General features: G+C 41.4%; 2 protein-coding genes across 3 annotated transcripts in view; one reads left to right on the plus strand and one right to left on the minus strand.

Moving 5' to 3' along the window:
- LOC121557119 (centrosomal protein of 112 kDa) overlaps window positions 1–8658 on the minus strand; it is a 120314-nt gene extending 111656 nt beyond the window's left edge. Inside the window, exons 1-6 of one of the 2 annotated variants that reach the window (XM_045213720.1) lie at window positions 8598–8658; window positions 7870–7975; window positions 7560–7750; window positions 7160–7323; window positions 1462–1549; window positions 139–219 (exon numbers count right to left, since the gene is read on the minus strand). In XM_045213720.1, the coding sequence (XP_045069655.1) occupies window positions 139–219; window positions 1462–1549; window positions 7160–7323; window positions 7560–7750; window positions 7870–7969 (624 nt within the window). In that variant the 5' untranslated portion in view covers window positions 7970–7975; window positions 8598–8658. Of the gene's footprint in view, window positions 1–138; window positions 220–1461; window positions 1550–7159; window positions 7324–7559; window positions 7751–7837; window positions 7976–8597 lie in introns of those variants that run through there. The other variant, XM_045213721.1, reaches the window with a different exon arrangement.
- Window positions 8659–11133: 2475 nt separating this feature from the next.
- prkcab (protein kinase C, alpha, b) overlaps window positions 11134–15334 on the plus strand; it is a 190537-nt gene continuing 186336 nt past the window's right edge. The window contains exons 1-2 of the mRNA XM_041870974.2: window positions 11134–11423; window positions 12602–12633. Of these exons, the coding sequence (XP_041726908.1) occupies window positions 11254–11423; window positions 12602–12633 (202 nt within the window). The 5' untranslated portion in view covers window positions 11134–11253. The remainder of the gene's footprint in view (window positions 11424–12601; window positions 12634–15334) is intronic.

The following is a 15334-nucleotide window of genomic DNA, read 5'->3' on the forward strand; positions in this document are numbered from 1 at the left end:
TGATATATAGTGTATGTTATGCAGCACAAACATGCTTATCTGACTAGAATTATGGAATCACGTTGGCTCTATTCATGGCATTTCTATCTGCCACGTTCAACAACGTTTGGCTACTAAACGTGGCCCTGGCAGACATACCCCCAGGTTCCAGCTGTTGAGGCGAGCCTCCAGGTCACTGTCGTCAGGAGACGGCACCACTGGCTTCCTGTGGCCATCCACCTAGGGACCAAAGAGAATAGGTGATACTGAGTGAGGGACAACAAGTGCACATCCTGTTTAGTAGGGTGTGTTGTATTCTTAACAGCCAGCCCCACCCAACTGCTTCTCCAACCCTTCTTTACTATACTCTCCTCCCCTCCCTGTCTTTCTCCCCCCTCCTCTCTCCTTTCCTCCATTATCCTACCTTACTCTCCTCTTCCCCTCCCTCTCCTCCTCCCCTCCTCTCTCCTTCCTTACTCTCCTCCCTCTCCTCTTCCCCTCCCTCTCCCTTTCCTCTTCCCCTCCCTCTCCTCTTCCCCTCCTCTTCCCCTCCCTCTCCTCTTCCCCTCCTCTTCCCCTCCCTCTCCTCTTCCCCTCCCTCCCTCTCCCCTTCCCCTCCCTCCCTCTCCTCTTCCCCTCCCTCTCCTCCCCACACCAGATGTTTGGCCGTTCCAGACCATTTCCGTCCCCGTCCTGTCCCCCTGCAGTCTAAATTCCAGTCCAGGGGTCACAACGCTCTCCCCTCTGTTGTTTTGCTCAGTCTTTTGTTACAGGGCGTCCCAGTCCTGAAACGCTGTTATATAATGTGAACATTACACGAACGCTGTGTGAATGTTACGCAAACGTTTCCAGGGTGCTGCTGTTGATTCAGGATCAGGTGTTATGAACATTTTGTATATACGTTATAATGTGAACATTTCCAGGGTGCTGTTGTTTTAGGGTCAGGTTTTACCTGGGGTTGGGGCTTGGCGAGAGTGAGATATCTAAGAAAGATAAATATCTAATACATTTGAGAACTGTAGTCATTTTTTAAACCCGATTGAAATCAGGTGGAGTGGACCTCTCCCTCTCTCTTTGTCTCTCGTAACAGAACTAGGCACAGTGCAAAGTTAACACCTCGTATTACACAGACAAATGATGGAGAAGAAATACCAGGCTGATTAAAATGGTCATAGTCCTGATTCATCGCCTGTAAATGTCACCCACAGTGTTTATTGTTATTGATATCGAGGTATGCCAAGTAGAGTCACGTACGGTGAGTGTAATGTCATACTCTCTGTACCGCAGCCATTCAACCTACTGAGTGGAAATACTATCAATGGTATGATATGATGGAGAATGTCATTACAGAATAGAATATGTCCTGCCTGAAATGTAAGACTCTGTAATTACAAACTCCCTAACTAAGATAAAATAGACTAAATGTAAATGAGTTGCCAAATAGTGACAAGAAGAGACAGAGTGTTATAGAGTGCTGCTGACCCCTTTGTTGTGGTCTTCGGAAGAGCGTTTGACTGGGCTGGAGGCCAGGGGCCGAGATGGAGACTTCTCCTCATATAGCCGTCTTCTCCTGGAGAGAGAGGGAGGGAGAAAGAGATAAAAGAGAACGTGAGAAAGAGAGGGAGGGAGAGGGAGATATATAGAGAGGGAGGGAGAAACAAAGAGATAGATGAGAGAGAGATTTACATTAGGAAAGATTGAAGAGAACAACTAAATACAAAGATCTGAGTGTCCATGTATCACTGGTTATATTACAGGCAATAGCTTCACTCAATCACTGGCTTACATTATGTCTATCAATATCATGTGTAACTCATCAAATGTGAGTCATGCTGTACAGATGTAGGATCTTTATACTTTGACCTGTATTGTCGCAGCAAAATAATACTGCAGCAACATGATTTGAACGTTTAGTCCATAATGTTGCTTGATCGGTGGTTAGGATATTAGCTGGTTAGGCTATTTCCTGCGGTGCAGTAAAATTCTGAGCAACAAAAGAGTGATCAAATTAAGATCCTACATCTGTACTTGGCTCATTTCTGATGCAGCTATGCTTTTAGCTCAACGTTTTACTCTCTTCAACAAACTAACACCCTTGCCTCTCGCACTTGACTTTTTCCTACTAGCACTGGCTTTGCAGATAGCTACTTTATTGAGGAAAAATGTACTTACTATGACTGAGATGTGGTTGTCTCACCTAGCTATCTTAAGATGAATGAACTGTAAATCACTCTATATAAGAGTGTATGCTAAATGACTAAAATGTTCTATCAAAAACATCCACATGAACCATTTCACCCAACAGTGTGTGTGTGTTGCCTGTTCAAGAGGATAAAACGTTACAGAAAGTTCAAATAGAAATGTATTGTACAGATGACTGACACCATTCCCTTTTTTATTGTACAAGACAAACGAAGTCTAGTCATTACTAGTAATGGCGGGGGGGAATCAATACATTAGAGTATCGCAATATTATTTTTTGACAATATTATTTCTAGGTAGTTAACTTTGGCTAGCTCTAGTCAGCTGTACCTGTGCCAAAACTGGTATTTCTTCTCTAGCTTGCTATCAATCTTATTATTTAAATGGTGAGCCAACATTTTCAGCACTTTTATTTCCATGACTGATCAACACTCGCTTTTACATGGCTCTCTCTTGTTCCCCTGCAGCAGACAAGGTGAGCAATATGTTTGGAACATCGAATCGCAATACATAGAATCGTGAGAATCGCAATACATATCGTATCAGCACCTAAGTATCGTGATATTGTATTATGAGGTCCCTGGCAAGTCCCAGTCCTATTCATTACATTTCTATACACCCCAGCAGCCAGTGAGAGAGAGAGGACAACAATGGGAACCTTTGCTGACTCTGACAGAATCAGGGCACTGAGGGCAGTGTAACAGTGTTTCCCAACTCCAGTCCTCCAGTACCCCCAACAGCACGCATTTTTGACCTGTATGGGGCATAAGAGGGAGATAGAGAAGGTGGACCAGTGAAATTCAGCATCAGAGCCAGGAGGGGGAGCTCTCTATGCATCTACATTCTGTTATAAAGTGAGCGAGACTGAAGGATACAAAACTGGTATGTTCTCAATTACAGTGTCGGTTGAGGTCAAACTTATCATCATGAAAGCATATTTTGTATCCTTTGTGTGTCTCCCTACCAGCTGTTAAAGCAGCCTACGTGAAAACTAACAGGCACTCTTTCTTCCCCTCAAGTATGCACACACACACACAGAGCCGTGAAAGGCAGACCGGGGGCCAAGCGAGCAATGCAATGTCGGGCCTCAAAGTCAACAGGTGGATGAGGATAATTGAATCAGATGTGCCTGGAGTCTGAGGCCCAGAGATCAAAGCTGTGCCAGCCAGGCAGGTCGGGGCTAGGGGAGAGAGAGGGGAAGTGTGTGTCTCTGCTGCTGCAGCCAGTCTTATTAAAAAAGCCTGACATCTATACGCTTCATCCATGACCTCCAGGTGCAGGGGCCAGAGGCCCCAGGTCTCACCCTCAGGCACCCCAAGGAAGGTAGCCCGACCCTGGGGCACAAACAAGACGTGGACCCCTTAACTCAACCACCTGGAGGCAAGGTCAACGGAGAGACTCTTGCCTTGGAGGGAAACACCTGAGGCGGCTAAACAGGTCGTTCATGAAGGCTGTTTGATGTCTGCTGCTGCAAGGACAATGTTACTGTCACACTTGGCGAGGGAGAGGGAGAGGTTAAGGGTTCTCATGTGTGGAACTCAGATGATAGACAGAAGTCAGAGTGAGTAAAACAGAAAGCAGAAAAAACAAAAGAGAGGAGAGAGAGAGAGCAACGGAAGGGATTCACATAAGAAACATATAGGGGTTAATAAATATGCTGCTAACCACCACCACACATTCATCCTTCCACCTTTGCCTGTTTGCTATGAGGGGCGAAAGACCAGAAATTCCCCTCATCTTTAGTAACGAACGCAACACTTCCACACATGCCGAGTCAACATGAGATTTGTTTCAAGATTCAGCTCCCCCAACACATACACACACTTCGCCTCTCTCCCCCTTCTCTCAGAGCTCTCCAAGGCACGCCACAGACAACAAACAATGTGTCAAGACAGTCATGGCATGTTTAAGGCCTGATCCATAAGTGACATGTGAGTACCAGGAGTTGGCACGTAGGCTACACACCAGAGCCTCTGAGGATGATCTCTTAACCTGGATCAGCTTGCTATCCCCATTCCTTTCACACAGAAACAACTAGACTTTATCAGTTGAGAACAGAGGTACAGAACCATCAGGGTTCTGCAGGTGAGTATCGCCATCCTGTGGCCAAATCTGGAACTTACTCACTCCAGTCAAATATAGTGTCTCTCTCCTAGCCAGTTTAACAGAGTTTCTAAACCCAGATGTCCAACATCACGATACTTCCGAGATTTTAAGAAGGTGTTCCTAATGTTTGGTATACTCAGTGTAGAACAGGATTGCCGATATAGAACAGGATTGCCGATATAGAACAGGATTGCCAATATAGAACAGGATTGCCGATATAGAACAGGATTGCCGATATAGAACAGGATTGCCGATATAGAACAGGATTGCCGATATAGAACAGGATTGCTGCTATAGAACAGGATTGCCGATATAGAACAGGATTGCCGATATAGAACAGGATTGCTGCTATAGAACAGGATTGCCGATATAGAACAGGATTGCCGATATAGAACAGGATTTCTGATAAAGCCTAACCTGCAAGCACCCCAAAGTTAAATGACTACTTCACTTATCAGGTGTTAGGACATGAATTACGGCTGTTTTGAGAGTTAAAAAAACACCCCATCACCTGATTAATGGCATGAGGCAGAGATCGAAAGATCAAACATCGCAAGGAGTCAAATTAGGTCCCTAGAGTCTTATCTAAATGGGAGAGTCACATTAAAGAGCCTGGGTACTAAGTCATTTTCTCCATCAGGCCTTAGCCTGATCTATACGCTCTTTAAATGCTCTTATCCCAATCAGACACTAGTCAGACAAAAAAATCCAGCTCTTCAATACAGCCAGTGTACTTAGGCTAATTGAGGTTACCGTTAGGCATGCTTGTGTAACTGGTCGGATTTGTAACGAGGACATCTCGTACGTCATGCCAACGGCTTTTCAAAATCAAACTTATGTGTATCTTTAAAGTGACTATACACATAGGGACACAAACAGAACCACAATCAATCTAACTGAGCTGAATGGTTCTTTGGCTCAAGATGCCACTGAATTTTCCAGTGCAAGCAACTAGTCGTCCCGTTCAACACATCCTTAATAATATTTTCCAAGAACCAGTCACCACTGTCCCTACATCAACCTTGGCCCAGATTTTAAAAAAGTAGATTCAACAAAGCATTAAAGGTCTCCCCCTTCCCACTGGGCACAAACATAATTTCAACGTCTAGTTTTGATTTACATTTGGTTGAGTTGTCAACTAACGTGAATTCAACTTGAAATCAACCAAAAATGTAACCATGTCATTGGATTTAGGCTAAAAGTTGGGTGAAAAGAAGACTAAATTCCCTTACGTTGACGACTTTTTGCAAATCCAATCAGTTTTCAACATTGATTCAACGTCATCACATTGAAATTATTTTGTTGAAATTACATGGAAACAATGTTTTTGCACAGTGGGTAGTAGCCTAGTAAATAGATAGGCTATGTACATGGCTCGACATTAACGCTTGTTGATAAGCAAGTTACTAGAGCCGTTTTACTGGTAGACTGACTGAGAGGGTTCAATGTTTCCAGACTACTTAAGAACCTAGAAACAGGGAGCCTAGGGACCATACAGTAGCCTATACAAAAAAGCAAGTGTCCACTGTCCATATCTGATTGCACTGTCATGAGATCAAGCTTCTGAAAACAATACAGATTTCGCAAAAAGTGCACAACCATATTGATGATGTTTTGTGCAAATTCAACGAAATAGCTACGTCAACACAACGTGATTACATTAATTAAAAAACAGTTAAATGTAACTAAATGTAATCAACGTAATCCCCAAAAGTAATTATTTATCATGAGGGCCATACACAATAACTAGTAATGCTGCATACTCCAAGAAAGGTTAAAATCTCACCTTTCTGGTAAAAAGCTATAAATTGCTGAGGTGTAGTCACTTTTGAGGACACAAGCTCAAGTACACAGTACAAATATGATAAAAAATATGAAATATGTTATATGATGTATTTCCTATTCAACAAAACTGTATGAATAAGGCTTGAAATGACATATGCTTAATATAGACTAAATATAAGATTTCACCTTCCTTATAACTGTAAAATACATATTTGTATGTTTAGTGTTAGAGAAAATATGTATATTTCCTAAAGGTCTCTCTTAAGCAAAACGTCTGCCCCCATCGCTGTGAATGTCTCAGAGCTTTAGCTTGGCTTCCTGAACTCGTTAGGAACTCACCTTTCATTTCACATTAATCTTGTCCCTCTTTGACAAACAGGAAGTGTATTTTGTTTAAAATCTATTAATTATTTTAGATGAATGGCTATCGAAACGATCTCTCCTACAGCGCTACGATGTAAGGATTGCAGGCATGTGCTTTGTCATTGGCTGTGACTTAGGGTTCAGCCAGGAGTTGATGGACAGTTGGAAGAGCTAATAAAATGGCAGGAGGGCCATCCCAGCTTCAAGTGGTTTCAGATTTCACATCCTACGTCACACAGGCTCAGAAAATATACTACTGTGCCCCTGGGAACAAGGGCTATCGCTCAGTGCAATGTGGTTTATAACATACAGTCAGATTTAACAGGTGAACAGACAGTTGATATTTTACATTGAAGTATGTATACAACTACTGTAAGTAGCATATTATATAAAAAATAAAATAAAAAACAAATAAAAAAACATGTTGAGTAGCATAGACAATGTTTCAGAATTCGAGGGCAGTCCAGCATATTTAGGTTGGGGAAAAAGTAAATGCAGAACCACGCAGGTTTAGGGGACTTTACATCGAAGAGGTTTTTAAGTAAGAGTAAATAACTAGGAAACTACATTGACTCAACCACTTTTGCCCAGAGGGTGAGGTGGTCTATTCCAGATTAAACACCTGTGTGTGTGTGTTTGAATTCAGCAGACTTCTACTGTAGCTAGCATGCATACCAGTTGAGTATGTAGCTTAAGCGCTAGTTTATGCAGGGGAATAACCTACCTGTGTGTGTTAGAGTAGGCTGTGGGTGAGGAGCTGGCCCGCTCTCTGAGCAGGCTTTCCCAGGAGTCGTCACCCTGGCCCAGCTCTCCTGTTACCCAGTCAGGCAGGACTGCAGTGCTCTGCTCCAGGCCCCGGCCACATAGAGGCTCATCAAAGTAGATGGACTGGCAATGAGAAAAGGTGCAGAGCTGAGTTTAGCCATCTAAAACAGAAAAAAAAAAAACATATAACATACAGGGCCTACAAAGTACTATAAAATGGCATACCATGAATTAAACAAACAAACATAAACAGCATGGGCAGCCTACTAGCAGTACAGAGCAGAAATGATACTTCTGGAATTTATAGTAGCTTACATCATCATTGCTCTTTAGTACTATATATAGGATTGTTTGTTTACCATATATGTTGGTAGAGTCCTGAGACTGCCTGACTCTGGCTTGTGGCTGAAAGGGCCCTCCAGGACCCCTCTTCTGAGCATGTGCAGGAGAAGGCGGGAGTACATGTTGCGGTTCTTGCGTCCCATCAGGCCCGAGCCGGATACAGCTGGGTCACACAGCTTCTTGATCCACAGGGCACATCGCTGGCGCTCTGAGGTCAAATAGGGAGCAAGAAATTACAATCAATGCATTACTTACTATTAACACATAAGACAATTACAATTTATAGAACACTTGCTTTTTAGTTATACAACTCATTTTACTGTAGACCTGTCTTGTGGTGGAGTTTTAGGACATATGGTTTCATGTCAACCAGGTGATGGTCAAACTCTGAGTCCAGTTTCTCCCACGTCTCCTGTTGTTTGTTCATAATGTCCTGCACATTGTGAAAAACACACATTTTAAGTGTTACTTTCGACTGGTTACGTTTTCGAAATATCCATATAACGTTATGCGCATGTGCATCACAAAAACCATGCGCAGAAAGTTATCAAAATAGAGGTTTCAATACAAATTTGGCAACTCTTTGCTGTTACTGTCATCAAATCGGCAACCCTGCATAGAACTAACTTTGGAAGAGTTAGCTACACAGACTCAGTGAGCCACCAGCTCAGCTGGCTAATAACTGCATCTAGGCAACTGAACCGTCGCTAGACCCTATGACTTGCAAAGAGAAAGTGAGGACGGCATATCTATCCTACTAGCTAGCTCTCACAACTGAATATGATATAGCTAGTTTGTCAATAAATGTGCAGCTATCGATACAGCTAGCTAGACAAGAACTGCAAATTCTTTGTTAGCTAGCAATCTGGCTAGCATCAGTTCTGTACTGTTACAGTCAGCAGCACTTCAAAACGACAAAAACTGGCCGCGCGCTTAGCATTCACTGCTAATTTGTATACATTTTAGTCGCTAGTTAGAGAATTACGATATATTACACTTCAAACTAACATTATGCGATAATACTGGGAAAAGTTGAGTTATTAGCTTGTTATTACCAGCTTTTGCAGAACCAAACGGTTCAAACTTCTGCTTCACAGACTGCGTCTTACGTCACATCCTTTTTCCGTAAACAGAAAAAGGGAGCGTCCTTGTTGTCATAGAAATTGTCAATCAAAGATGACTTAGCAACAAGTGCTCGTGCTATCGTTTCCAAAATGATACCCTTTCTGTGCATTTGCAAGATGTTGCATTGAGTATAGAGTTAAATAGTTTTACAAAATGATGTGATGCAGACCTGGGTTCAAATCATTACTATGCATTTGTACACAGGTCTGTTTGGTTCTAGGTAAACAATAAAATAATTGGAAACAAGTAGCCGAGTCTAGGCCCATTTGTACAACTCAATGTAAATAGTTTCAAATAGGTCTATTTCCAGGATTTTTTTCTTTGTTTATACTTTCAAATACCTATAAGTTGTTGGATTCGGCCACATTATTTTTAAATACTCAAAGACAAAGAAAATAAGTATTTAAATACAAATGCATAAATGTACACTACCAGTCAAATGTTTGGACACACCTACTCATTGAAGAGGTTTTCTTTATTTTTTACTCAGCATATGTGGGAACTCCTTCAAGACTGTTGGAAAAGCATTCCAGGTGAAGCTGGTTGAGAGAATGCCAAGAGTGTGCAAAGCTGTCATCAAAGCAAAGGGTGGCTATTTGAAGAATCTCAAATATACAATATTTGTTTAACACTTTTTTGGTTACTACATGATTCCATATGTGTTATTTCATAGTTTTGATGTCTTCACTATTATTCTACAATGTAAAAAATAGTAAAAATAAAGAAAAACCCTTGAATGAGTAGGTGTGTCCAAACTTTTGACTGGTACTGTAGGCCTATTTTAACCAGGTATGTTGTGATGAAGGCCTAACCCTATACATAGTAAGCCAAATTCAGATGAATAACAAATAATTACATTTGAATATTGTATTTTTAAAAATGTTTAGGCCTATTATCAATATCATGAATTTGCCGTACTATTTATAGGGCTAGCTGTAATGTTGGTTTGCGAAAGTGATTGAACGTGTTTTTTCAGCGAGCAATGACATTCTTTAAAGGGCATACCAACATTATCATGCAAATCACAGTAGAAATGTATTAGTGTCATTCAACGAAATGAGTTTATTTAGCATCCCTTTGATATTTTAAGTAGAAATTGTGCACCAATATTGAATTTTAAAAGGCTGTTATATTCAATGAAGTGCCCTTTAATATAGACCACATGGAGAATTCGATCAATCAGATGTTTTATATGAATATAGACTTGCTAAAGTGCCAAATTCAGGATTTTGACCTGTCCCTCTGTGACTTCCAGGAAGTTAACACACTTAACCTCAACATTTCTCCAAGTTTTCACCATCATTGTAAAGCCCTAGTTATTTTGTTGCTTTGATAAATTCATTCCTAAAGATTAAATAAATAATAATGTGGTTAGTGATTCATTTTAAGGTAAAAATAAAATAAAAATGTCCCTCATTTTAAGGTCAACCCTGTTATGTGAACTGAACTCTCGTTTTAATATGGTGAAACTATTCCTTTTTAAATATTTTTTTCAAAATAAGCATTTAACATCTAATAATCAAATAATAGTGTAAAAGAAGGTGGGCTGGTCCTACTCTTTTTGGCAATTTTCTGGTGTTTTGTGGTGTAAAATATATAATATAATATGACATTTAGCAGACGCTTTTATCCAAAGCGACTTACAGTCATGCGTGCATAAATGTTTTTGTTTTTTTGTGTATGGGTGGTCCCGAACCCACTACCTTGGCGTTACAAGCGCCGTGCTCTACCAGCTGAGCTACAGAGGACCACTCAGTAAAACTGAGTGGGTTGAGAACATGTCAACCCTTTAGCCCATAGATAGACAGGCTAGAAACGTTTTAACAATTTCATTTTCTTGTGTGAATCTTGCATTCAATTGCCCCTCCCTCTTGCACACAACAAGCTTCCATTCCCCCTTTCACAAGAGGATTCATGGCTGATTTAAGATGAAATCGTCAACCCTGTTATTTTTTTATTCAACCTCTTGAGATGGGAAAACGTTTTTTTTTTATTGAACATGTGCTCTTTATGACATAATGTTACAATGATGTGAAATCCAAATATATTTTTTTCACCAAATTGCACACCTCAAAAGGCACCGAATTGGTGGAACGACCCAGAAATCTATATGGTGAGGCAAAATCACGCAGCCTGTTCACGATTAAAATAAAGAAAGCGGTCTGTGCAACAGAGGTAGATTTAGGAAACAAAGGTTGAACTGCGATTGTCCCAGGTACAAACATATTTGTTGCCAAAAATTATATAGGTTTAGCTAGATGATGAGCATGGAATATGAGTAGCCTAAACACAGATTATTTTCTGAGAATAGCGTATCGCTGTAATAATACACTTCATCCACATGATGGCGTTGCTAACTTCCAATTTCGAACAGCTGTTGTTCAACACTGGATATCATATTATTGACGTCACTTAGAATGAAAAAGAAGCGCTCAGCTGTGGCTCTAGCAAAAGGGAAACCCGCTGTCCAGTGGCTATTTCGCAGTTGCGGTAGCCTATAGTATTTTAGTGATCGTATTGAAATACAATTGAAGATACTTTGGAATAAAACTGAACTGTACGAACGTGTAGCCTACTTTTTCTGCAATGGCTGATCATCATCTTTTACATTATTGCGACTCAGCTGCGGTTGGGAACCGTTTCGCCCGTAAAGGTGCTCTGCGGCAGAAAAACGTGCATGAAGTCAAAAATCACAAATTTACTGCCAGGTTTTTCAAGCAACCGACATTCTGCAGTCATTGCACAGACTTCATATGGTAAGCATCAATGCTGTTGTGCACCCGTCATTGTGTGAAAGGGGAGAGGAAAAGTTGGTGCGCTCTCATTGCGCTCGTGTTAGTGTATTTTCTTGTTTACCCTATTTGTTGTTTTGTATAATGCAAAATAGGTCTGCCTTATGTAAAGTGTACAATAGTTTTGACAGAGGCACTGCTATTAGACTCATTCTTAGCCTATTAGGCGCTTATCCTTGTAAAAATGTATACTTTGTTAATTCAAATTACACCTTCTGTTATCAACTTAATTGGATGTAGTAGTTATGAATGTTCAATAAATTCCATTTGATGCGAACAGTTAATAATTTCACAGGCGCGATTCTCGTTAAATCATATGGCGCTCGCCCTTCACCTTACAAAAACACCCTTCTGCGTGCTGATTGGCAACTAGAACTCAGTGCTCCCGAATTGGGTATGGATCTGATGCTAATGTGCCAATTGTTTACCGACCAGGCCATACTAAACTCGCCCCATAAAGCCTATTCCTCTGATGATTGAGGGGGTGTATCAGATATTGTTGTTTATTTTGCACTCACATTCAGTAAGCTATTGAATTGATCTTTCCTTTCTTTTGAAGTCTAATTTCCCTCCTCCCCACATCTTTCCATGCTCATGTCTTATAGCCTGGACACATCCGTAAACTCTCCATCCATTGTACGTCCACCACACATCTTGCCATGCTCAGGTCTTATAGCCTGGATACGTCTAAACTCTCCATCTATTGTACATGAATACAATCAAATGATACAGCAGTAACCCTACTGCTAGCTCTGGTCCAGGGCTTTACTAGTAGAGGAAAGTGCACTAATGCCTTGGACCACAGCTACCCCACTGGGCACAGATGTCAGTTTACATTTGGTTGAGCTGTCAACTAATGTCAATTCAATGTAAAATCAAAACGTTTCACGTCATTGGATTTAGGTTAAAAGTTGGGTTAATTAAAAAAATACTAAATGTCCTTAAGTTGACTTGTTGCAAATCCAAATTGATTCAACGTTGTCACATTGATTTGTGTTGAAATGATGTGGAAAATGTTGATTCAACCAGTTTTTGCCCAGTGGGACCCTAATGTATGACTTGAAGGAGCATCATTAGAAGGACAGGTAAGAACACCATCTGTCCTACTGTCACTGACTGCTCCTTCTCACTGCTTTTCACAGGGGATTTGGGAAACAAGGATTCCAGTGCCAAGGTAACCCAACAGTGTGCTGCCTGTGTGTGTGTGTACATGTTTATGCTCATATTTGCATGTGTACAGTCAATTACATGTAGACACTCATGTTCGCTTTGCATTAAGATATCCAATTTCCATATACATGATGCACTTCCTATAGTTGCATACTTAGTTTTGTCAGGAGTCATTCTGTGAAAATAGTTCTAGTATCTGCAGTTGGTCACTAATATTTATACCAATGTACATGCTTGGATGTTGAACCTTCCACAAGCCAGTTTGGTAGATGTACGTCAAATCTATTAGCGATTTACTACAAGTGAAGATGCCAGCTGCTTGTTCCTCTGTGTGGTTACTGTACATCTCAAAGCTCTGCTCAGAGTGCAGCAATGACCATTATTCATTCAAGAGCAAGGACAGACCGTCAACGTGAAGGCTTCTGAATATGCCAGCACCAAAGTGCTTCCCACAGACAACTGTTTTGACAGGTTTTATGTACTGTAGTCTGAAGTTGTGTAGTAGGGCTCATTTAGTGCGTTGAAAACTGTTCCGTCCAGACAGTGATGTGATGACTGGCTATAGTCGCTGGCTGGAGACTTGACTGCTCTTACATGCAGTGTCCGTTCTCCTGAAAAGAGCAAACCCATTCTATCATAATTCTATTCTCATTAGTGTTCAGACAAGATGCTGTGTCTTTCTTACAGCTTGTTGATAAATCAGGTCATTATTCGTTCTTCCCTTTGGCTTCCTCAGTAACTCTTGGTACCCATCCAAAAACTTGGATGGGGCCAGTGTCCCCAAATTTAATCCAAAAGTGCAGCATGGCAACTTTTCAGGCTTCTCCCAATTGTGGCATTTGCTAACATGTCTTCCACAGAAAAGTAAAACTACAGTACACTGTGCCTCCTTTGGTGAACTTTCACATTCTGTTTGATGAATTAATAAATGTACATGCAGAGCCACTTAATCTGGCTAAATACCAATGGTATCAGTTCTCTATTCACAGCTGGAGGCCTTGGATTAGTCATTTCTAGGCTGGTTGGAAAAGTTAGTGAAGGATTTACAGCAATTCCCAAGTTCCCAGTATCTGAAATGTAATTGTGTGTTTGAATCTCTTGGAGTGCCAAATTATAAATATGTAGAAGGGTATTATAACTATGTAGAAGGGTAAAGGAAACCAGACTTTATGATACCTAACCCTAACCCTAACCCAAACTCCTGAGTGGCGCAGTGGTCTAAGGCACTGCATCGCAGTGCCACTAGAGATCCTGGTTCGAATCCAGGCTCTGTTGCAGCCGGCCGTGACCGGGAGACTCATGGGCGGCGCACAATTGGCCCAGCGTCGTCCAGGGTAGGGGAGGGAATGGCTGGCAGGGATGTAGCTCAGTTGATAGAGCATGGCGTTTGCAACGCCAGGGTTGTGGGTTCAATTCCCATGGGGGGCCAGTATAAAAAAAATATGTATTCACTAACTGTAAAGTCACTCTGGATAAGAGCGTCTGCTAAATGACTAAAATGGGACCGGTTCTTGCTGCTCAGCGGCAGATGCGTTTCCTTTACCTTGCTGGTCGCCAGTGGATTCTGGAGATTGGGTGGGTGTGTCTGGTATGAAGTCCTCTGGGCTGCCACACATAGGTGGTCCAACATTCTGAGAGGCCTTTGGAACCCATAACCAATACCCGTGGGTTGCCGTTCACAGGTCGTTCCATCTCAGGAACACTGGGTCTTGAGGTCTTCTCTGGGAGCGTCTGGCTGCTAGGGACTGAAGGATAATAATTTGTTATTGTGACCTGATTAATAAATGTTAATGGCATTATTCCAACTGAAAATGTAATCGTATATCAATCTGATTATAATTCATTACAATTGTGATATGATACAGCACACATGCTTGACTCCTACCCGTCTCACTACACATGGGATGGGGAGAGCCTGGAGGAGTGGAAAGACGATATCTGTCCCTTGGCGGTAGCACACCAGCAGTATCCTATAGAGCCATAGCACTGCTTAGGGGTGTACAGGCCCTCCTTGTTACACTGGGGTACGTAGGCTCCAGGAATATTGGGGGTATTGGCTCTAGCCTGCTCACGCAGGGTCAGGGTGTCACGCCCTGATCGAGAGAACTCTCGTTGGTTGGGTCAGGGTGTGAGTTTTCTGTTGAGATCTATGTTAGTGTATTTCTATGTGGTAGATCTAGGTTGTATTTCTATGTTTGGCTGGGTGTGATTCCCAATCAGAAACAGCTGTCACTAGTTGTCTCTGATTGGGGATCATACTTAGGTAGCCTGGTTGCCTACCTTTGTTGTGGGATCTTGTTCCGTTTAGGCTTGTATGTGTATAGCCGGAGGACTTCACGTTACGTTGTTTCTTGTATGTTTATTGAGTTAATAAACATGTACGCTTTTCACGCTGCACCCGTCTCTCAACGATCGTGACACAGGGCTGGAAATAAAGTTTAGACATTCAGCTTCAGGTAGCTCAGTAAGTTAGCTTGTTGAATATAATAACTCCAAATCATTTAACATTCTCATTACATGAGCTGATAACACATTTAGATGTATACAGTCATAACTCCAACTGATAATGTCATAGTAACTCAATATCACCATTTGTTAAATACTTTAAGTGACAGTGTTAGCAATAGCCAAAAATGACAGGAAATGTAGCATATGGAGTTATATCAGTGCCACCAGAAATTGAATTTTATCATTGGTTTTGTATA

This window comes from Coregonus clupeaformis, unplaced genomic scaffold (assembly GCF_020615455.1).
Source record: "Coregonus clupeaformis isolate EN_2021a unplaced genomic scaffold, ASM2061545v1 scaf0145, whole genome shotgun sequence".
In the NCBI taxonomy this organism is placed as follows: Eukaryota; Metazoa; Chordata; class Actinopteri; order Salmoniformes; family Salmonidae; genus Coregonus; species Coregonus clupeaformis.